This window comes from Augochlora pura, chromosome 11 (assembly GCF_028453695.1).
Source record: "Augochlora pura isolate Apur16 chromosome 11, APUR_v2.2.1, whole genome shotgun sequence".
In the NCBI taxonomy this organism is placed as follows: domain Eukaryota; kingdom Metazoa; phylum Arthropoda; class Insecta; order Hymenoptera; family Halictidae; genus Augochlora; species Augochlora pura.
In genome coordinates this window covers 17497701-17519385 of record NC_135782.1, presented here as the reverse complement: position 1 = coordinate 17519385, position 21685 = coordinate 17497701, and the positions used below count along the sequence as shown (strand labels likewise).

The window sequence follows — 21685 nt, the reverse complement described above, 5'->3', positions numbered from 1 at the left end:
ATAATATTAATTTTATACATTAAATTATACGTTAAATGAAAGCTACATCTGTATTTATTCATTCTACATTATATATGTGAATCTATGTTATAACAGGAATTTTAAAAATCAATGTACATCATTTCATCGCGTTTTTCGACTTTTTGTTTTATGGAGTTAGTCGATGTGTGCACTGAACGGCTCAATTATCATTGCTATTATTAAAATCGTTACGCTCTAAAACAAGGCGTGAGAAAAATCAATCTCTAAAATTCCAAATAAATTATGAATATTTTTATCTCTTATAAAACTTGCAAATATACTTTCTCTAAACTAATAAAAACAATTCTTTAACAAATTGATCCACTGTCAATTTATTAATTAACTTCTCCACCGCGACATAAATTAACAAAAAAATTGTTATATTATTAGGAACGAGCAATATTAATAAAAAGATATTTGCAAACTAATCGACGCGTCTACTCATTCAAAACAATTCGCAAAATTCCGTCATGCGTTCGCCTCGAAATTATCGCCTTTGAAATTATCGAGATTCTGGAACTGGTAAATTGTCTGTCGACGCGATAACGGAGCGCGTTAATTGACGAATAGGGATATCTTATCGCGATAAGCCGCGAGCAAATGCATCGGGTCCGATCCGATAATTGTTACAGTGTCGTAGGAACCAGCCGAGTAACCTTACGCAAGAAATGGGAGGCTGCCGTCCGTTATAACAATGTAATAATATGATAATATAGTATTATAATAGAATAATAATATAATAGTGTAATAATATAATATTGTAGTAATATACTAGTTTAATAATACAATAATATGATAACGTAATATAGTAATATGAAAATATAATATTATAATAATATAATAATGTAATAATAGAATATTATACTAATATAATAGTACATTAACAAAATGATATAAAATAACTAACCTGGAAAATAAAAAAATGGAACAGAGCAAAAATAAATAGAATATTCTTCGCTAAAAAGAAAATGAAGCAGAGCAAAAATAAATTGAATGTTCCTCATAATATTATACAATAAAAAGCACTAATGAAAGGGTAAAGAAGGAAATCTCAGACTATGGTTCATTGAGCAGCGGCGAGGGAGTTCAGTGGAAGGGGTTTAGGCCGATCATATGATTAAGACGAGCATTGGCCTTCCGTGACGTTTCTCGATCAGGCAACCGCTTATCTAGATATATGATAGAGGAAACCGGAGATCAGTCGTCCAGTCGTGCGGATAAGATACCGTCGTGTTCGTCGGAGAGAACGGTGGACGCTGGGGGGTTGTTTCATGGTAAGTGAACATTTTCCATTCCTCGCGTTCTTAATTAATTAATTGGAAAAACAGGTGGGGACGTTGAGAAAAATATAGAAATACTGTCGCGGTTATTATTGAGTGATTATATTATTATTATTATTATTAATAGTATTATTAAAAGAAAAAAATTATTATTAATAGTATTATTATTAAATGGTTAATCGAGCAATAAAAATTCACAGTTCGTCGACAAGTGTACCAATGAATTTGTCATACTTATCACGACGTGACAGTGAGTGAAAAAATGTTCTTAAAGATAACAATTTAAGGGTGGAATCGTGACGTTATTTTTTTAAACGATCTTTAGGATTAATTATTAGAGGAACTATTGTGTTTCTGGCGTTAACGTTTGGCGGATATATTTGTGGGTGTTCGAGTTAGGTGTTAATATTTTTATTTAAGTGAACAATCTTTATCGGAATACAATTGTTATGAATTATTGCCACGCGGAGCGGTGAAGAAAATGGCTGCTAGATAAATTGGCACCTGGTCGATGAAAATTGATCAATTCTTCATTAGATTTCTGACAACGGAGCTGATAACAGTAATCGGTGAGTAAACATACCTACAGTCGCTCCCACAAGTATCCCTGAATAAATAATTATTGTCAAAATAGTCCAACAACAAAGGTTAAAAAAAGCAATAGTAACAATTTTATAACTTACTCTAATATACTGTAAAATATTTTTCTCTTTCAATTTATTTTATTTATTTAAATAAATGACGTAGAAGTCGTACATTTAAGAGATACTTTTGGGAATGACTATACGTAATAAGAGAAGTTTGTATAATCTCGTCGCATGCTCTGGGATCAAAATTTCTCATCTCGGACCACGTGTTATCGTTCGACTGCATTCGATCACCTGTTGTTTACCCGCGGTTGTAAACGAAAGGCGAGGATGTCGGGCGACGACGAGGCGAAATCGAAGGTCACGGATCCCCTGTTTACGGAGCTGGACAAGCTCGGCAATGGATCACGGTTTCTATGGAAGATATTCACCTTCACGTTGATACCGACGATATTCAACGGGATGCACTCGATGTCGTATATTTTTATCGCCGAGGTGAGCCGTCGTCCTTGAACCGATTGTACACAAATAAATCGAATCAACGCGAAAAATCATAAAATCTACTATACCAAAATGATTTGGGTCTGGGAGACTGATTTCTTAAACAATGTTTCTAAAATTTCTTAATAATGTTTCTAAACAATTTACAATTGGATAAAAGCGAAAGAAATATGAAAGAACCCACGAGTTTCTTAATTTTCTTTTTTGACAGGAGCCTTGAACAACAAATTGAGAAACCTGTCCACCGGTTGACGGTTGGCATAAACAATTAACAGACGCTTGTGTAACGTAGGTACCGGATCACTGGTGCGACGTACCGGTTCTCACCGTTCCGTGGACGCAGGAACAGAAGAGGAACATTTCCTCGGCCTCGCCGTGCACCGTGTATAACTTCGACTACCAGCTTATGGTTGAACAGTCCCTAACATTTGAGAGTGCATTACATTCCAAGAATACAAATGAGCTACCAGCGAAGCTAGCCTGTCCATGGGGAATGAAATACGAGAACTATGTACCCTACTCTACGTTCGTCGTAGACGTAAGCACTAAAATTAACTTAACTTTTAGGATAAACAAAATTTTATTTATAACAATTGTTATGTAATCTTTGCGATACTACCACCAATAGATAGCCGAGATTCTCCCGGTTAAAACGAGTCCAAACACGACGCGAATCGCGCGAATGCGAGCCATTTTCGATTTTATAGTAATCAAAAAACGATCATGGCATTTTGATCACCCTGTATACGGTGACACTGTTCCTGGTCCGATTCCCGTCGTGTTTGGGCTCGTTTGATTCGGAAAAATCTCAGCAATCTACCAGTGCCACATTCTACAAGATCCGATAAACATTAACAAATTCCAAAGATCTATTTTTATTTTTTTTTTCAGTGGGACTTGGTGTGCGAGAAGAGCGCAGCTCGCGCGAGCACCCACATGGCGTTGTCTCTCGGAAAACTGTTGGGCAGCGCCGTTTTCGGTAGCTTCGCCGACAAGTACGGCCGCAAGATCAGCTACGTCATTGGCGTAATATTATTGATAATATCCGGCCCCGCCGGCGCCGTTGTACCGTGGTACTGGGCATTCATGATCTCACGGCTCCTTAATGGCGCTAGCCACGCCGCGATCCAGTATTCGGCGTTCACGACTCGTAAGTAACGACACACGTTTCGCCGACGTTGAAACAACCACTCGGCGTGTACAATATCAATTTATATATTGTGGTTCAGATATCGCTATTTCTGTCATATTTCTTTTATTTTTAATCTACGTATTCGGCTGGCGAATTTCTTTAATAATTATTTTATTTTATTGGATACATTGTGATATAATATAGTATAGTATGGTATGATATAATATAGCATAATATAATATAATATACATAATATACTATAGTATAATATAATAGAATATAATATAGTAGTATATGAGATAATTTAATATAGTATAATATGATAATATAGCAGTATCATATATATTATTTTATATCATTATATTTCGGAGTAATGAAAGTCCTGCAGTACCGTCAGACCGATGACGCAAAGTGTCTGCCCCGCAGTTACAGAGGTCGCCAGCGAGAAGCACAGACAATGGATGGGGATCGCATACAACATAGGCTACGCCAGTGGCATTGTCTTCGTAGCGGGCGTGGCCTATTTCATATCCCACTGGAGGGTGTTACAATTGGCAATTTCCTTGCCGGCGTTGTTCCTGCTGATACCTCTGTGGTGAGCCCTTAAACGATCCAACGAGTCGTTTCAATCAGACTCTCTATTATTATAATAATTATTAAAGTTTATTTAATATAATATCATCTTTATCATATTTCAGGATCATGCCAGAGTCTCCCAGATGGTTGATAACGCAGAACCGCCGCAGAGAAGCACAAAATCTGATCGAGAAAGCGAGCAAGGTTTCATCCACGATGTCGACAACCCTCGAGACATCTCTATCGATGCAGAGACAGGACTTCAAAGATTCCAGCAACTCGATCGCTGGTAACCAAGAGTCTGGCAAAGAACGTCTGGTGAAGAACATCGAAGGCTTTCGCGTGTTGCTCGGTAACGGCGAGCTACGCAACCGTCTCATCATCACGAACTTCAACTGGATGACCGCCTCGCTCTCCTATTACGCGTTGGGTACTAAAAACATTAATCGCTGACCGTTTCTCATTCCGCGACGTTCACGTCTTAACGAGACTGTCGACGTTGCAGCGTTGAACATGAACAATTTCTCGACGAACAAATACGTCTACGTTCTCGTGATGGGTCTGACCGAAATACCGGCGTATCTTATACCTACACCTATATTGATGTTGACGGGACGACGTCAGGGAAGCGGGTCTTTGTACATCATGGCGGCGCTCTGTTTGCTGAGCGTTCTGGCGATACCGACGACAGAGACGAACGCCATCATGACCGTATCCCTCATTGGAAGGTTCTGCGCCTCCGCTGCCTATGGAATTGCTATACTTTATAGTTCTGAACTTTTCCCCACGGTAATTAAGGATTTGGTGAATTATTTTGGCGGCGATTTTGGCGGAAGGTGTACCTAACTTAGACCTAACTTGGACCTAACCTGAACCTAATGTAGACCTAACATAGATCTAACCTGGACCTAATGTAGACCTAACTTAGACCTAACTTGAACCTAATGCAGACTTAGCGTAGACCTAACTTGGGCCTAATCTAGTCTTAACCTGGACGATAGATTAAATAGATCAAATTAACGATATGTAAAATTATGTCTACGTTAATTGTTGGGTTAAGACTGAGTTAATGTTTATTTCCAGTTTTGGCTTAATTTTTACTTTAAGTCTGGGTTATTTTTTCCTTTAAGTCTGGGTTAATTTTTGCTTTAACTCTGGGTTAATTCTTACTTAAAGTGTGGGTTAATTTTTACTTAAAATCTGGATTAATGGCTGTGTTAAATTCTAGCTTAAATCTTGTTTAATTTTTGCTTTAAGTCTGGGTTAATTTCTGCGTTAAGTCCTGGCTTAATTTTTGCTTTAAGTCTGGGTTAATTTTTACTTAAAATCTGGGTTAATTTCTGCGTTAAGTTCTGGCTTCATTCTTGCTTTAAGTCTGAGAACAATTATTCCACTACATTCTCCATTTCTTAAAAAAAAATTTGTAACTGATGATAGTTTAGCTTAACAGCGAAACGGCCTTGTTTTACGACTGGTTTTACTTTCCGCGTTACAGGTGTGCAGAAATTCCGCGGTCGGAACGAACTCGGCGATGTCGCACGTCGGAAGCATAGCCGCGCCTTATGTTGCCGAGCTGTTGGGCGCCGCTATATGGTGGGGTCCCACCACTCTTTGCGGCGTTTTCACCCTAATAGCCGGCCTCCTGTGCTTAATGTTGCCGGAAACTCGTGGCAGACCCCTGGCGAACACCGTCGACGAGGAGGTCAGGAGAGACCGAGAGAATGTCTCGTTGCGCAACATTTGCAAATGCACGTGAATTCTACAACGTGCGCGTTGTATTACGATCATTATAAGACTGTGACCGTTTTCACTAGATTTAATAGTGATTTTTATATGATCTGTTTTGTACGCTGCCTGAAATAATCGATCTTTTTTCTAACGTGTACATGAACGGGAATAAATATTTTATAAATAAAAAAAATGGAGCCTTCATAAATCCTTTAAATTTATATATATATACTAAATATAAATATAATTTACTATATAATTGTATCGTAATTTAATATAGAATTATAATAAATATAAATTGGATGAACATACATTTGGAATTTATATGAATCCTTTATAATTATACAAACCCTTTATAATTATATAAATATAAATTTTCAAGAATTTAATTCAATCATTTTCATTCTTATAAAATAAACGACGTGTCAGAATTTCGTTTCGACACACCGGCAATAATACAGATAATTCGGTGGGCATTATGGTCATTACTTGGGTCATTTAAAAACAATTTTCCCCGCGAGTTCGAATTACGTAAAGTGTGCTCGGTCGTTATCGTTATTATCTGATCGCGGCAACAAAAACCGCGCGTCAATCATCGCCGGGAATGCCCCCGAATAGGTCCGGACAATGCATAAAGAGAACAGTAAGCCAGCTATTATTTTCCTGCGATAAGGATCTTAACTACTACGGTTGTTTCTTTGTCGCGTATTTCTGTCGAAAAATCGCGGCGATGGTTATAGAGTAACGAGGTATAAATTTACGGTCGAACGTTGCGTTTAATATCAGTGCTTTTCGCGACGACAGCGGAGGTTCCGAAAATATTCACGCCATGAAGTACCTGACAGTTTTGCTCTGCCTGTTCCTGTGCTATGTACGACGTTATTAATATTGCGATAATATACCATCAATGAAATTTCTGTTTTAACAATTGTTCAAATGTTAAGGAACGTTTTGATCGATCAGTGTGTATAGTTATTGACACCTGTTTCAGGAATTGTCGACGCAACACCGTTTGCGAGGTGTCGGTCGTGGAAGGAGGTTGCGCGATGCTGTGTTCGATGAGTGCACTAAGAGCACAGGCGTGACGATTGGTAAGGCATAAATACATTTCTGCATGGATTATTCTATGCGTCAGAACTTTGGATACACGCAAAACCATTTCTGAGAGAAGTATATGATTCCTTGGACAATTTGAAGAAACTTTGTCCTTTGCGCGAATGTTCTACGAGGCTCCGTTCACGAGATATCGATGAAAAACGTAGAAGCCACACCCCCGCGGTAGCGGCGATGGTCGACTGGGCGGGGCATGGGTGGGGCGTATTTATTTTTCGCTGATATCTCGTGAACGGAGCTTCGTAGAACATTTCCGCAAAGGAAGACGTTGTTTGAAATCACCTCAGCAATCGTCTCTCTTAATCTGTAACCTCATGGTGTATACGCCATAATTATACGGTGGGTTTTTAAATCATTTTCAATGATGCAGAGGATATGGAAGCTTTGGATTCCGGTGAAGAAAGGGAGAAATTTTTGAACGGCGACGGAGACTACAGGAATGTCGGATGCTTCACGGCGTGTCTGTTGCAACACTACGGCTTCGTAAGTACTATAATTATAATAATTATATAATATATAACTGCACGTTGTAAACTCTCAGATATTAAGAATTATTACCGGTAGATGATTTGTCAAGATCAGGAGCTCATAGTTGATTTATCTTTCAGATGGAAGGAGCCACTTTCAAAGAACCCCCATCAGGTGAGGATTATCCCATGGACGACAACGAGAAGCAGTTCATACAGGACATGGCCACTTGCCGAGAAAATGGTGAGTATAACAATTTCTTTTTATATATAGGGTGGACAAATGTTATGCTGTGAACATGTTATAATATTAATATTATATTAAATAGAATATTGAAATGAATATTAATATTGAATTAAATATTGAAATTAATATCAATATTAAAATTAATATTAATATTGAATAGAATATTGAAATCAATATCAATATTAAAATTAATATTAATATTGAATAGGAAATTGAAATTAACATCAATATTAAATAAAACATTAAAATTAATATTGATTCGCATCGACCACACAGTGCATCATTAAAATTGATAACATTTCAGCGGAGGGTGCCGGTGACGAGTGTGACGTAGCCCTCGCGTACGAGGTGTGCATGGGGAAATTGAAGCCTCATCAGAAATCGTGAAGAAAATTCAGTACAGCGTGAACAATTAGTTATTACTCTACAGCGGCTAATAGGAACCGTAATCTAATGTAATTAAGCTATCGATGTGAATAAAAATTGTCAACTGCATCGGCGTGGAAACGATCAGTAACACCACCGTACCTTTAATCGGCCGTAATTTAATTACCAACGAGCGATAAAGTTAATCAGCGCGTGCATAGATACGATTGACACGCGTTCTCGGACAGGTCGATTAGGCGATCGCGGTTCGCCAGATGGTTGCAACTATCCTGTGAAACGACAACATGTTCGCACGAAGACGAAGGGCTACGAGGACCTCGAATTCCAAGTTCGAGGTTACGAGGTATGCTTTGTTAATTCTTCAAATATTAATTTTAATAATCCGAGCTGTCCAACCAGTTGCATTGTTCATTCTGAAAATTGTTTATTGCTCGGAATCTAGATGCTGGAAAAATTAGAGTCTGTTTAAAAAAATTTTATTCCGTTTAAGAAACTATTATTAATTATTGATCAATACTATTGCTGTATAATAATTTTAATATATTTTTAAATTATAATATAATTTATATATAGAGTATATTTAGTATTATATTTACACATAATATAAATTACAATAATTGAATCAATAAAATCGAATAAATCAAAATGCCATAACTCATGAACCTTATCAAAACTAATCAACCTTAATAATGCCTTAACAAATGCAGCCTTGTTGCACGGCAGATGTGTCTGGTGGCACTTCTGGTACTGGGAGCAATTAGTTTCTCGATTTGGTCGCGAGTAGGATCAGTGAATCCAACGAAATTTGTACCACCGTTCAACATCGAAACAACCGTACACACAGGGACGCAGGAAACCCCAGAGATAGTTGAACAAACAGAAAACGTCGCATCTTCGCTGAGTGACGAATCTGCTTCGTCCTACTGTCAGATCGCATCGTGTCTCGACGTAGTCTGCATTGGATCGCCGGATGCTGGCGCAGTGGCGTCGCAATTCTTAGAAACAGTCTTCAAGGTATTCTCGTTACTGTTAAGTAAGAAATTGTTTATTTATTTAATTAGTTTTAATTTATTTGTCATTTTTGGATAGAGGAGTGAGCGAGAGATTTTAATGTCTTTATATATTAGTGTAATTTATTATACTATGCTATACCATGCTATGCTATGCTCTACTATGCCATACTATACTATATTATATACTATGCTAAACTATGCTATGGTGTGCTATGCTATATTATATTATATTATACACTATGCTATGCTCTACTATGCTATACTATACTATATTATATACTATGCTCTACTACGCTATACTCTACCAAATATCATTATTATAAATTATTTACGATCTTAAAACCCAGCGAGGTTCAAATCGAAATAGACCACCCAGTACACAGATCTGCTTCAAAAAATGTTTCCCGCAGGCGACCTGCGAGACGAGCCGTTCGGTGAAGCTGTCATTGACCAACTGCAAGTTCCCCGAGAATGCGCTGCGGAAGAATTGGCTGACGACCAACCTGTCGATCGAGGAGTTAAAGCTTAGCAGCTGTTTGCTGCGGAAAATAGAAGATGAGGCGTTCTGCCGGTCCATTTTCGAGACGATGGGGTCGCTGATTCTACTGAATAACAACCTCAGCTCCCTAAGCAAAGCCAGCTTCCAGCCCCTGAGTCTCCTAAAGAACCTGGTCATCGAGGGCAACACCATCAAGCAAGCAGACTGGGACCTCCTAGAGAGCGCGGCAGATAGTTTGGAGAGCCTGAACCTGAACGGAGCGATAGCTGATCCAGAGGTGCTGAGGAACATCACCCGAGCACGATCTCTTCGGAATTTGCTTAGCCTGTACCTCGAGAGGAATGATATACCCGAAATCTCTGATGAGACGTTCCTGGGTTTGCCGAAGGTGCAGGCGCTGTACCTGACGGGCTCCAACGTCAGGACACTGTCTGCAGGCTCGCTGAATCCGATGTCCACTTCCATACAGAAGCTGATCGTGAGAGGCAACCGGATCACGTCGCTGCCGCAAGGTTTGCTCGATGGGATCCTCTATAGCCCGAGAAGCTTTTTCATGGGGCTGGCCGACAACCAATGGAACTGCGATTGTGATCTCCAATGGGTACAGGATGTGATAAAGAACGGCTCGATGATACAGATAGAGAACCCAACCTGTGCATCTCCGACAGAGAACGCCGGCAAGTCATTCACCGACGCGAAGTTCTGTCGACCCTCTGACACCTCGACGAGTTTATCGTCGACGGAGCAAAGCAGTCCGGAGACGACGACGGAGGCTGAAAGGATCACCGTGAACTGCAGCCTCTCGCAGAGCATCAGCGAAGAGATCTCCGTTCCTGTGGGTCTGCGCAGGCTACTGACCTCGGATCTCAGGCTCACGGCAAGGCTGCAAGGCTTTTCCGTGGAGTCCGTCACGGACCAGAGCATCATGCTGAAGCTGCCCAGTCTGGAGCAGCAGCTGACGCTACTCTGGTTCGAGAGCGGGGACGCGGAACGCTCGGTCAGCTGTGCGAGGCACGTCAGCCACATTTATCAGGTGCAGAATATCGACCCGCAGACCACGTACACGCTCTGTTTGCTGAACGATAACGAGGACACCCTGTCCCCCTTGAACTGCTTGGCAGCTACGACGCTGCCACCATACATGTCCCGGCCCTGGCTGGCGAACAAGGACAAACCCGAAGCCATCGTTGTCCTGACGGTCACCGTAATCCTAGTGTTCATTCTAGGAGTCGTAGTAGCTTACTTCAGCATACGGAAGCACCCAGCTCTGCTCAGAGGCAGCAAGCGAGTGATGCTGGTGAAGAAGAACATAGTCGACGCCATTGTCCTCCCTAAGGGGGTCAACGTCGAGGAACAGAGAACTGGAACTGGCACTCGGGAGATCAGCAAGTTAGAGTCTGGATACATCACCCCTCTACCACCTGCACCTGTCCCACCACCTAGGGTCCAAAGGATTTCCCGAGTCAGCTTCCACAGCGATTGGAACAGCTACATGTCCGAGGTGGATGCTTCAGAGTCTCAACCAGCTTCTTGGATAATGAACAGGGCCAACTCCGAGATGTATACTCCGCCGTTGCCTCCCCGCCCCTTGAGCAACATTCCCTCGCTATCTTTCACCGTGGAGGGTAGAGAAGAGGGCACAGAACTGGAGACAATCGCGGTTGAAATGAACTAGGTGGACTGTAGTATATTGTAGAGTCTAGTGTGACTCTATTTTAGTAGTAGGGAGTCGTAGAGAATTTTGTGGAGCAGGGTTGTTTTGGTGGGATGAACGGTGTCTTCTTTGCCAGGGTGGATCATGGAGCTTGGAGGATTATGGAGCTTCTACAATCTTATAGGAGGGGTGGAGGGGTTTAGGGTACTATAATTTGGGCTGCATTTTGTGGTAGTTGTGATAAGAGGCTCTATTGTGGATAGCAGTATGTAGTAGTCGTGATAAGAGGCTTTATGGTGGGCAGCACCCTTTGGCAATCCTATAGTTAGGGTAGCAACAGTGGACACCATCATAGGGTAAGAATAGCTACTGCGGCAGCAGCCTATGGTAAGTGCTCCCACTCTAGTAGCAATTTATAGTAGGCGCTCTTACTCTAGCAGCAATTTATGGTAGGTGCTCCCACTCTAGCAGCAACTTATGGTAGGTGCTTCTGCTATAGCAACAATTTATGGTAGGTGCTACTTTTGAGGCAGCAATCTATGGTAGGTGCTCTTACTGTGTCAGCAATCTATGATGAGTGCTTCTACTGTGATAGCAACCTATGATAGGTGCTCTTGCTAGAGTAGCAACCTATGGTAGGTGCTCTTGCTATAGTAACAACCCATAGTAGCTATCCTTACTATATACAACCTGCTCTATTATCCCTACAGAAATAATCCCATCAATAATCTAGTTAAAGACACCGTTCATCCCCTCTAAATATAAATACCATAAACAATGGCATCTAAGAGACTGCTTTCAGGGTTTCCTAACAAAAACTGTTACAATGTCGCCGGCACAGAATCCTCTGCCATATATCTAGCATCGTAAAATAAATCATTCTCGTCCGATCGACCTAAATCTTATTCAACCTGGCCAGCATCCCACTGATCATCCCGTGTCAATGTCACTATCTACCATTAAACATAGCCAAATCCAACCCTTGATAAGGTAAACCAACGAATTGCTCTGGTTTTGTTCACGTTATGATAAATTTCATGGATAATGTCGAAACGGAACTTGCTTCTGGTGTTTCTCGCTAAGTGGGTTTAAATAGACGCGGCGAGGCCTTTGTTTTCTAGTTCGCTTCGGACCTTAACACTAGAAATACTTCGCTTGACTTCTATTGTGGCGGCGCACGCTTATAAATAAATCATCCGCTTCATGACCTCCCACGAAAGCGACTTCACGCGGGAACTGCAGTACGTTTAGATTGTGGCTTGGCCTCGTGGTACCTTTGTTAACGCCCGCGGAATATTTGTTAAACAATCTCGGCGTTCAAATGTTAATGCTAATTATAGGAACGGAAGTGAAAATTATGGGAGAACTGCAGTAAATAAATTTAAGAGAAAGATTTCATATACTGGGCTAAATAAAATTGTCTACAATTGTTAAAAAAAATTCAGCAAACTATAGTAATAAAAATAGCAATAATAATATTCTCTAAGGCACAAAAATACTCTGATTAATGTTCTTTAAGACAAAAGATAGTAATACTAATATTCTCTAAGCCATAAAAATATTAATATTAATATTCTCCAAGCCCAATATTTTCTAAAAAATAAAAAACAATAATTTAGTATTATTAGACAATATTAAAAACTTTTATTAGGCCAAATAACGGCAGTTAAATTTTTGTCCTCGGTTTTGCCATTCTATTATAATAGTTCGAGATTGAAGAGATGGGTCCAGGTGATGCTGGACAGTAATCAACACCTGACGCGTCGAGGAAACCACCGTGGGCACCGTTGATTACTATCAGCGCGGTCAGCCCCCCGGCACCGATTTTATTTTTACCGATTAGGTCAGTAGTTCGTATCTAACGTCGAAGCGCTATCCGATTGGCTAAGGAGGTCGCGCGCAGACACAGACGGTCCCGTCCTCCGCCCGGCTGCCAGCCGTGCTTTTTTACGCGGCTCGAGCCGCGCTGGCAAACCACTGCAATTCTCTAAAAGGACGCAATGCCAATTATCAAACTACTGTAACGGCGGGGACCCGGCGCAATTCAGTATAACCGTTTTCACAGGCATGGCCGTGTCGCGTGCTAGTGGAAATGACCGGCTATACCGCGCGCGCGCGCGGGGTGCGGCGTCACTGGCTTTCTACCGCGGCGTTGCCAATAGCACAGTTCCGGATTCGCGTGAGCTTGACATTGCCGGGTGATGTAACGACGGCGTAACGCGCGCTAGGCTTTCCCGCTTTGAGGCGAATTGGTAGCTGAGACGATCCACGCCACTGGGGATGGAGCGTTCGGCTTTTCAGATACAGAGGAGCAACACTTTGATTCCATTGTTTTTAATAATTTCACTAACCATGACATAGAAATTTTTATTTAATTTTTTTTAGAACATTTTAATTAATTCTGATGATATGTAAAGGTCGACTCTTGCAACATTGGCTCAATAAGTCAGCGACTGCCACGACATAACCTCAAAATTTAAAAAAAATTGATGCATTTTATTTATTTAGATGAAATTTAAAAGTCGAGACTTGCAACACTGGTTCAGCGAAGCCATCGACTGTCACGCCATAACCTCAAGATTTTTATAAAAATTTATGCATTTTGTTTTATTCAGACCCATAGATTGTCACGCCATAACCTCAAAATTATTATAAAAATTGATGCATTTTAATTAATTTAGCCGAAATTTAAAGGTGGAGCCTTGCAGCACTGGCTCAATAAAGCCATAAGACTGTAACGCCGTAACCTCAAAAATTTTACTATAATTTATACTTCCAGCAACATGAAATAAAAAAGAAGACCACAAATAAATTTCCAAAATTCAAAAACTAAAAAGGAAGACCACAAAATAAATTTCCAAAATTCAGAAAATAAATAGAGGTCATGTAACACCTCCCAAAATTTCGAAAATAAAAAAGAAGCCACGAACCAACTCCCCAAAATTTAAAAAATGAAAAAAAGACCACAAAACATCATTCAAAAATATAAAAAATAAAAAAAGGGCCACGAACCAACTTCCCAAAATTTAAAAAAAGAAAAAAAATATTTAAAAATTGTATCATTCCATCCCAGCCTTGTTATACTAAAAAAATTCTCTAAAAAATTCTCTGATACATAAATCCGCCTCTGAGACGTCGTGACTATTAATAAAAAAAAAGAAAGCGGCTCCGTAGTATTAGCGGGCGGTATAGTAATTTATCTGATCACCGGGGCACGGAGCGCGCGGTGTTAGGAGGAGTCGCAATAAGAAAGACAATAGTCGATTGATACATCGCCGTGGCTGTTGTATCAGTGATTCAATTGTTGCGACAATGGAACGTTTCGCAATGAACTGTACCATGAAAGGGTCCAGATTAAGAATCTTTTTATAGTGTGTTCGAGCCGAGAGAGATGATTGGCGATTACCTGTCGACGCTAATAAGAATGCGGGGTTGCGTCTATGCAGCTCTACTAATTAGTTTACTAAGCCTCAGTGTGACATTTTCATCGGTACAGTAGCTTGTTCATAACGCGATTGCTCCGAAAGGATTGATACCGTTTACCTACCTGATACCGTGATTCGCTCGAAAACCCTATCGCCATGGTAATTATCATCCGTCCAGCGCGAACCTTGGGATTCACCTAACTTCGTCTCATCGTTCCGTTTTAATATTTCTATTTCTTATTCGGCTTCTTGGCGTTTTCGTTGAACAGCTAATTGAAATCAACCAAATCTCGCATTCGTTTATTTATTTAATGTGACCGTGTTAAAATTGTTTATGGATTAAGACTAAGCCTGTTTTTGCTACCTTTTTATAGGAGGACATTCAGCTTAGCAAGGACCAGATTGCGCGTAAGTTATTTTATTTATAATAATGTTAATACGTAAGTGCATAAGAGCGTTAATTGTGCGGGTTTCTTGGAGACATAAATATTGCTATCATCATTTCAATTTCACCGTAGGATCTGGAAAAATTCTAGCCTATTTTGGATGGTGTGTCGCACGTTTCAGAATTTTTTCATAATTTTCGATTGCAAATTGTAGTCGCAAAAAAATAAAAAGTCTAATAACAGTAGCAAAATTCCAGGGACTGCTTTTATTCCCTAGCTTGACATTATTAATTAAAAAATGAGTATGTGAATGGCTGATGCTGAAATGTCAGTAACAGAAATAGTTGTTCCGTAGTCTAGATTCGTGACAAATTTTTTTATAATTTTCAATTATAAATTGTAGTCGTGAAAAAATAAAAAGCCTAACAACAGCAGCAAAATTCCAAAGACTACTTTTAAGCTATAGCTTAACATTGTCAATTAAAAAATGAGTACATAAAATGACTGATACTGAAATGACAATAAAAGAAATTTTTCTTCGGGTGTCCAGACTTATGACAAATTTTTTAATATTTTTCAATTGTAAACTATGATCACGAAAAAATAAAAAGTCTGACAACAATCGCAAAATTCCAGGGACTACTTTAATTCCATGTCTTGTCATTATCAATTAAAAAATTATTATCTCTCAAAACTTGTGATAAAAGAGAAATTAAATGTTGCAGAGCTGAAGATGGGCTTCGACGCGTTCGACCCCGAGAAGAAGGAGATAATCAAGAACGACATGGTGGGCACGATTCTGGGTATGATGGGAATGAAGATCCCCTCCGAACAACTGAACGCTGTGATTGCGGAGTACGATACGTTCGGTAGGTGTACAAGAAAGATTGTTACTAAATTTCGCCGAGAGAGAGAGAGAGAGAGAGAGACAAGCTTGGCTATAATACTCGAAACACGGCTACAATTACACGGCGCGGCGATTTCCTGCCGGTTGCTCGCCAATTATGATACTTTTCATTTCGCGAGCGAGCGGTTTTCTCTCCGCTTCCCTCGCTCTGCTTCTCTCTCTCTCTCTCTCTCTCAATCTCGTACTAGAGCGACGCCGCGGCCGGTGTGAAACCGGTGTAACTCGGATAATTCAATAATTACAGTAACCGTAATTGTTTCTCGTTACGAAACCGCGAAAACAAGAAAGCAAGGCGTATGGTACCGTTATTAGAGAAGGAAAGCGTGAAGGGAAAAGAAACGCGTGTAGACGAATTCCAAAAACATGCGCGAACAGGGTTATTAAACACTAATTAATAGCGTGCTAGGCGACAGGGTTTATTCTATTAACGTGTTTTGAGCTAAATTGAAAAATCACGTGAAAAGAAAAAATACGGTTTCCGTGTGCACCAGCTCGTTATTTCCACCAGCATCGTGCATCGCGATGTTAATCATCGCTGAAACGCTGCAGTCGTGCTGCGATAGCTGACTGCGGACGGGCACCCAGCTGATTTACTGATTTATCGATTGGTTGGAATACTAATTTACTTATATATCGAGTCGCTTAGTCTATAATGTAAGGATTTATTGATTTGATGGATTACTGGTTCACTGATTTACTGATTTGCTGGTTTACCAGTTCACTGAGTTACTAATTTACTGATTTAGTGGAGTAGTAGTTTAGTGATTCATTGATTTATCGGTTGACTCGTTCACTAGTTCACTGATTTATTGATTTATTGGTTGACTCATTTACTAGTTCAATGATTTATTGATTTCTTGGTTGATTCGTTTACTGGTTCATTGATTTATTGATTTAATGGATTAATATTTTAATGCCTTACTGATTTACTGGTTTAGTAGGTCACCGATTTATTGATTTATTGGTTGACTCGTTTACCAGTTCACTAATTGACCGATTCATTGACTCACTAGATCACTGATTCACTGGTTTACTACTTTACTGATTTCTTGACTTTCTGACCGTAAAATTACCTGATTCTCTGACGGCTGAATTGTCTCATCGGCTAATTTTCTGATCGTCTGACTCTCTGACTCTCTGCGCGGCTAATAATTTAACTCTCTAACTCTCAGATCAGCTAATAATTTGACTCTCTGACTCTCTGATCGGCTAATAATTTGACTCTCTGGTTGTCTGACTATCTAACCATATTATCCCCCAATTGCCTAATAAAAGAGCACGATAACGTTGCCCAGGCTCCGGCGAGATGAACTTCCAAGACTTCTGCAGCCTTGCCTCGCGGTTCATGGAGGAGGACACGGACACAGAGGCGATGCAGGAAGAACTGAGAGAGGCGTTCCGGTTGTACGACAAGGAGGGAAATGGATATATCACCACTGACGTGTTCCGAGATATCCTGCACGAGTTGGACGACGCGTTGTCGCCGGAGGAGCTCGACATGATCATCGAGGAGGTGGACACGGACGGATCGGGCACCCTAGATTTCGAAGGTAAGCAACCCCTTTACCCCTTTCCCTATATTCATCAAATCCATTTAATATCTGAACGCGAAAAGTCAATAATTATTATAGTTGAAATTAACTCTTTGCAGTACTGTTTTCTTCGTAATTACAATGACAAGAACCTTTTCGATTGTAATAATTTCTAACCGGAAATTTAACACAAATTTCCTTAACCCTTTGCACTCGAAGCTATTTTAACTATAAATCTAAAATAATTTTCCTGGCTCATAATATTTCCATTCTATGCAACAAAGTGCACTTTTATGAATTCAAAACTGTCTCCTGTCAACAATTTTACTACTTAACAATTTTTCAAATCTAAACTATGATAATATAAAAATTATTTTAGGGAACCGAATTACTTCTATCAAAGGGTTAATGTGAATGCAAATGTTTTAACGGTTTGACTGACTCTGTTGCAGAATTCATGGAGGTCATGACAGGCTAGACGTCCAATTTGAAGCACGGAGAACCCGCGGCCCCCCACCCCTACGTCCGCGAGCACGTGGGGCCCCGCCCTCTTTTCTCCTACACGTGGAGACTGGGATTTATCGGCGGCGCACGTGGCCGTTGGCAAAGTACGAAGTTAAAGGTCCGCGGGCAGGTGATGTGCCCCCGTGTCCGCGTCTCCCTCCTCCTCCACCACTCTGGTATAGCCGAGCGAAGTATTTCTGCCGGTGGCCGCCCGCATTCGGAGTCACAATCGGCTAAAATGTATTTCGAACGGCGCCGGAATTAAAATCGACGCGCAGCGCCGGGACGCTGGATCCTGGCCTCCCGAAAAAACATCGTCGAAATCCAAAAATGTGGAAAGTGCCTTGGTCGTTGATTTTGTATATTATTTAATATAATTGCAGAATTAATGTAATTAGAAAATTATGGAATTAATGTAATCAGAAAATTACAGAATTAATGTAATTGGGATATTGTCAGGATTTTTCGATTAATATTAAGGAAATTTGTTTTTCGCTGGGTAAAATGTACAACCACTTTGTTGTGATAATTTTCAGTCTCCTATGTGTGAAACATTAATTTTAATTATAATAATTATTGAATTTTACAAGGATTAATATAAATATCAAAAATAATAATAAATTGTTGTTATTAAAATTGTAGAAGCTCACGAATTTTGGTCAAATATTCGCCAAAATGCACTTTTGCCTTCAAATTACAGTTTTTATTTTTTTAATTAGTAACATTGAACATAAACTATAACAACAATTATTTTTTCCAACAAGTCAGGTATACCACTAATTACCTCAATGCTTGATAGCTATACCTAATTCACGAATTTAGGCCAAGTTTTTTAGTAAACAGTACCAGCCACGCGACATCGAAGACAGATTACTATACAATCAGTATACTAATCGACGTTCTCCGACGCCTCGCCGCCTTTTTCACCGTGCATCCCTCGAATAGAAAATAGTGTCCCGGATTCTGGAAACCTCGTATTTTGCGCGTGAATTCGCGCTCGCGCGCGCACCTAATCGAAAGTGATAAATACACGTGTAAGCGAGCGGCGACGCGCCTCCGTGAAAGTAAAGTGAAATTAAAGGAATAAAACGGCGAACGATGAAAAAAATTGCATAAGGAATCTGTTGCGCGTCGCTTTCCCCTCTCCCGTGAACTGTCTTTTCTATCTAGGATATCTCGTATGAATTGTGTAACCGTGTTTACGGTGCCGTTGCTGAAAAGACGGCGCGTTTAAACACACATAAATCCGATGCAATGTATCATAATTTGTACGGCTTATTTCTGACCATCTCTTTTTTCCCCTTCCCCTCTTCCCTACCCTTTTTTTCAGGCTCATATAAACGGTGCAGTTATATTATAGAAAGTGCATACAGTGCTATAGTAAACGGTGATTCGTCGATTTTTAAGCTAGTATTTATTTATTTATTTTTTTAGAAATTATTTATTTTTTTAGAAATTATTCTTTTCTATTATTTTGAACAGAAATTCGAATGCAATGCACTGTTATATACATATAAAAAATTATATTTCGTTTATTCTTGCGTATATGGCAATAGTTGTAGCCTTTGTCAATTTGGAAATTTTATAAAGAATTCTTTAAAATTGACAGATATTATACTTTGTTCATGTAGGTCTTGCAAATGCTAATATATTCGCGTGACGATTAATATCTGAAATATTTCAGATAATTTTTACTTTTTAATTGCTTTTATTTACTTTCGTTTATTATATATATTAAATAAGTAATATTATACTAAATAACAAATATTGTTACTCCATAACTATGTAACTATATTAAATAAGTAATATTATAATTATATAACTAACATTGTAACAAAATTAAATAAACAATATTGTGCATATGTGCTGAGCTCGAGGCTGACTTTTTAATGCAAAGGATTAAAAAATCCAATCGTCCAGCGATGAAGACTATAGAGCCTCGAGAGATACTTATCTTTCTCCTCACCGAATAACAGTATAATATAATACTATAATAGTATAAATAAACATAATAATCCGTCGTGATCCAAGCGCAGGTCTGACAGAATAGAATTGTAAAAGCCAGGCTTTATCGAGCTTTATAATTAGACGGTTCGATCGAATATATCGAGCAGGTTTATTACGCCGAATTCTGTTGAAGACCGTACAGCAGCAGACTTCTCTGCTATGGATCGGATGCCAACTCGTCGTCGCCTATTGTCGCCGCCACGTGTGGTGTCCAAGTGAATCATCTATTCTCGATCCGTCGCGGAAGAAGCCGCGGGCCGCCGCGCCGCACACTTGCGAAACAAAGCTTCTTCGCCGGGCGATTGTCTATGGCAATGCGACGACAATGGTGCAATTTTCCGATAATTTTAAAAATGAAATGTTTCAGATTGGAGCAGCAGAGAAATTTAGTAAAATATTGAGCATTCAATATAACATTGAGCTCCGAATAAAATATTGAGCTTTCAATATAATATTGAGCTCCGAATAAAATATCGAGCTCCGAATAAAATATTGAGCTTTCAATATAATATTGAGCTCCGAATAAAATATTGAGCTTTCAAGAAAATATTGACCTTTTAATAAAATAGTAAGCTTTCATTAAAGTAATAAGCTTCTAATAAAATAACAATCACTGAATAAAATATTGAGCTTCCAATAAAAGAACAAATTTTGAATAAAATACTAAGCTTTCAATGATAGAATAAATCTTGAATAAAATACTAAGCTGTCTAGAATGGAATAGGCTTTCGATAAAATATTGAGCTTGCAATAAAATAGTAAGCTTTCAATAAAGTAGTAAGCTTTAAATAAAACACTAAGCTTTCAATGATAGAATAAATTTTGAATAACATACTAAGCTGTCCAGAATGGGAAAAGTTTTCAATAAAAGAATAAATCTTGCATAAAATAGTGAGCTTTCAACAGAGAAATAAATCTTGAATAAAATACGAAGATGTCAAGAATGGAATAAGCTTTCAATAAAAGAATAAACTTCGAATTAAATATTGAGCTTTCAATAAAGTATTGAGCCTCGAATAAAATATTGAGCTTTCAATAAAATATTGAACTTTCAATAAAATATTGAACTTTCAAGAAAATATTGAGCTGTGAATAAAAAAAATAAATTTGAATAAAATACTAAGTTTTCAATGATAGAATAAATCTTGAATAAAATACTAAGCTTTCAATAAAAAAAAAATCTTGTTCAAAATAATAAATATTAATAAAACATTAAAATATCGAAATATTCCTTTCTAAAAAAAAGATGAAAATAAATTCTAGTCTATTAAAACCGCAGACTGTAAAATTAAAATTATTCCAAAAGCCACTGTAAAAATCTGTAACCCGTTGTCTCGGTCAGAATGAGACTGCGCTAGACAAAGAAGCTATAGAGAAAGGAGCGGGATGCCAACAGGAAGAGTTACAAAATCGAGTACGTTGCCTCGGAATTCAACACAATCGTTGATGCTCCTGTTCCGCGGAAAACGCGAGTGGGGAGCGTGTCCTCGATGAATTTTGAAAACCGCTAGAGAACGGGCTACGTAGATATTACACACGGTCAATCACGTGTGCCAGAACATCATCGTAATGTCCACATAAAACAGAAGCACACAGCCAGAAACTTGTGCATAACCGGATAAGACGTCGTCGGATCTCGCGTGTTAGAACTTCGCTCATCGTTGAACATCTTCGCAGCTGCATCGCCATGGTGCGTTTTATCGAGCCCGGTGTGCCCCC

General features: G+C 39.2%; 5 protein-coding genes across 7 annotated transcripts in view; all 5 read left to right on the top strand.

Moving 5' to 3' along the window:
• The first annotated feature begins 969 nt into the window (after positions 1-969).
• On the top strand, positions 970-6029 carry LOC144476828 (organic cation transporter protein). Of its 3 annotated transcripts, none has more exons than XM_078194092.1 (9): positions 970-1295; positions 1839-1870; positions 2213-2383; positions 2682-2927; positions 3281-3539; positions 3948-4116; positions 4220-4527; positions 4603-4886; positions 5593-6029. In XM_078194092.1, the coding sequence occupies exons 3-9, from the start codon at positions 2219-2221 to the stop codon at positions 5851-5853; spliced, it is 1692 nt and encodes a 563-aa protein (XP_078050218.1). In that variant the 5' UTR covers positions 970-1295; positions 1839-1870; positions 2213-2218; the 3' UTR covers positions 5854-6029. The 3 variants fall into 3 exon arrangements, with proteins under 3 accessions (XP_078050218.1, XP_078050217.1, XP_078050216.1); XM_078194091.1 differs by having other exon boundaries at positions 1722-1870; XM_078194090.1 differs by having other exon boundaries at positions 1502-1870.
• A 525-nt stretch (positions 6030-6554) lies between these two features.
• On the top strand, positions 6555-8147 carry Obp12 (odorant binding protein 12). Its single transcript, XM_078193946.1, has 5 exons — positions 6555-6696; positions 6817-6916; positions 7309-7421; positions 7547-7649; positions 7957-8147. The coding sequence occupies exons 1-5, from the start codon at positions 6655-6657 to the stop codon at positions 8037-8039; spliced, it is 441 nt and encodes a 146-aa protein (XP_078050072.1). The 5' UTR covers positions 6555-6654; the 3' UTR covers positions 8040-8147.
• Positions 8148-8285: 138 nt separating this feature from the next.
• On the top strand, positions 8286-11226 carry LOC144476752 (uncharacterized). The gene is made up of 3 exons (XM_078193944.1): positions 8286-8382; positions 8747-9053; positions 9463-11226. The coding sequence occupies exons 1-3, from the start codon at positions 8324-8326 to the stop codon at positions 11224-11226; spliced, it is 2130 nt and encodes a 709-aa protein (XP_078050070.1). The 5' UTR covers positions 8286-8323.
• Positions 11227-12424: 1198 nt separating this feature from the next.
• Tpnciiib (troponin C type IIIb) lies at positions 12425-18402 on the top strand. Its single transcript, XM_078193947.1, has 5 exons — positions 12425-12446; positions 15005-15038; positions 15742-15885; positions 17219-17473; positions 17908-18402. Exons 3-5 carry the CDS (start codon positions 15750-15752, stop codon positions 17931-17933), a joined length of 417 nt encoding a protein of 138 aa, XP_078050073.1. The 5' UTR covers positions 12425-12446; positions 15005-15038; positions 15742-15749; the 3' UTR covers positions 17934-18402.
• A 3119-nt stretch (positions 18403-21521) lies between these two features.
• Positions 21522-21685, top strand: part of Tpnciiia (troponin C type IIIa) — a 3304-nt gene continuing 3140 nt past the window's right edge. Inside the window, exon 1 of the mRNA XM_078193945.1 lies at positions 21522-21656. Within this exon, the coding sequence (XP_078050071.1) occupies positions 21654-21656 (3 nt within the window). The 5' untranslated portion in view covers positions 21522-21653. The remainder of the gene's footprint in view (positions 21657-21685) is intronic.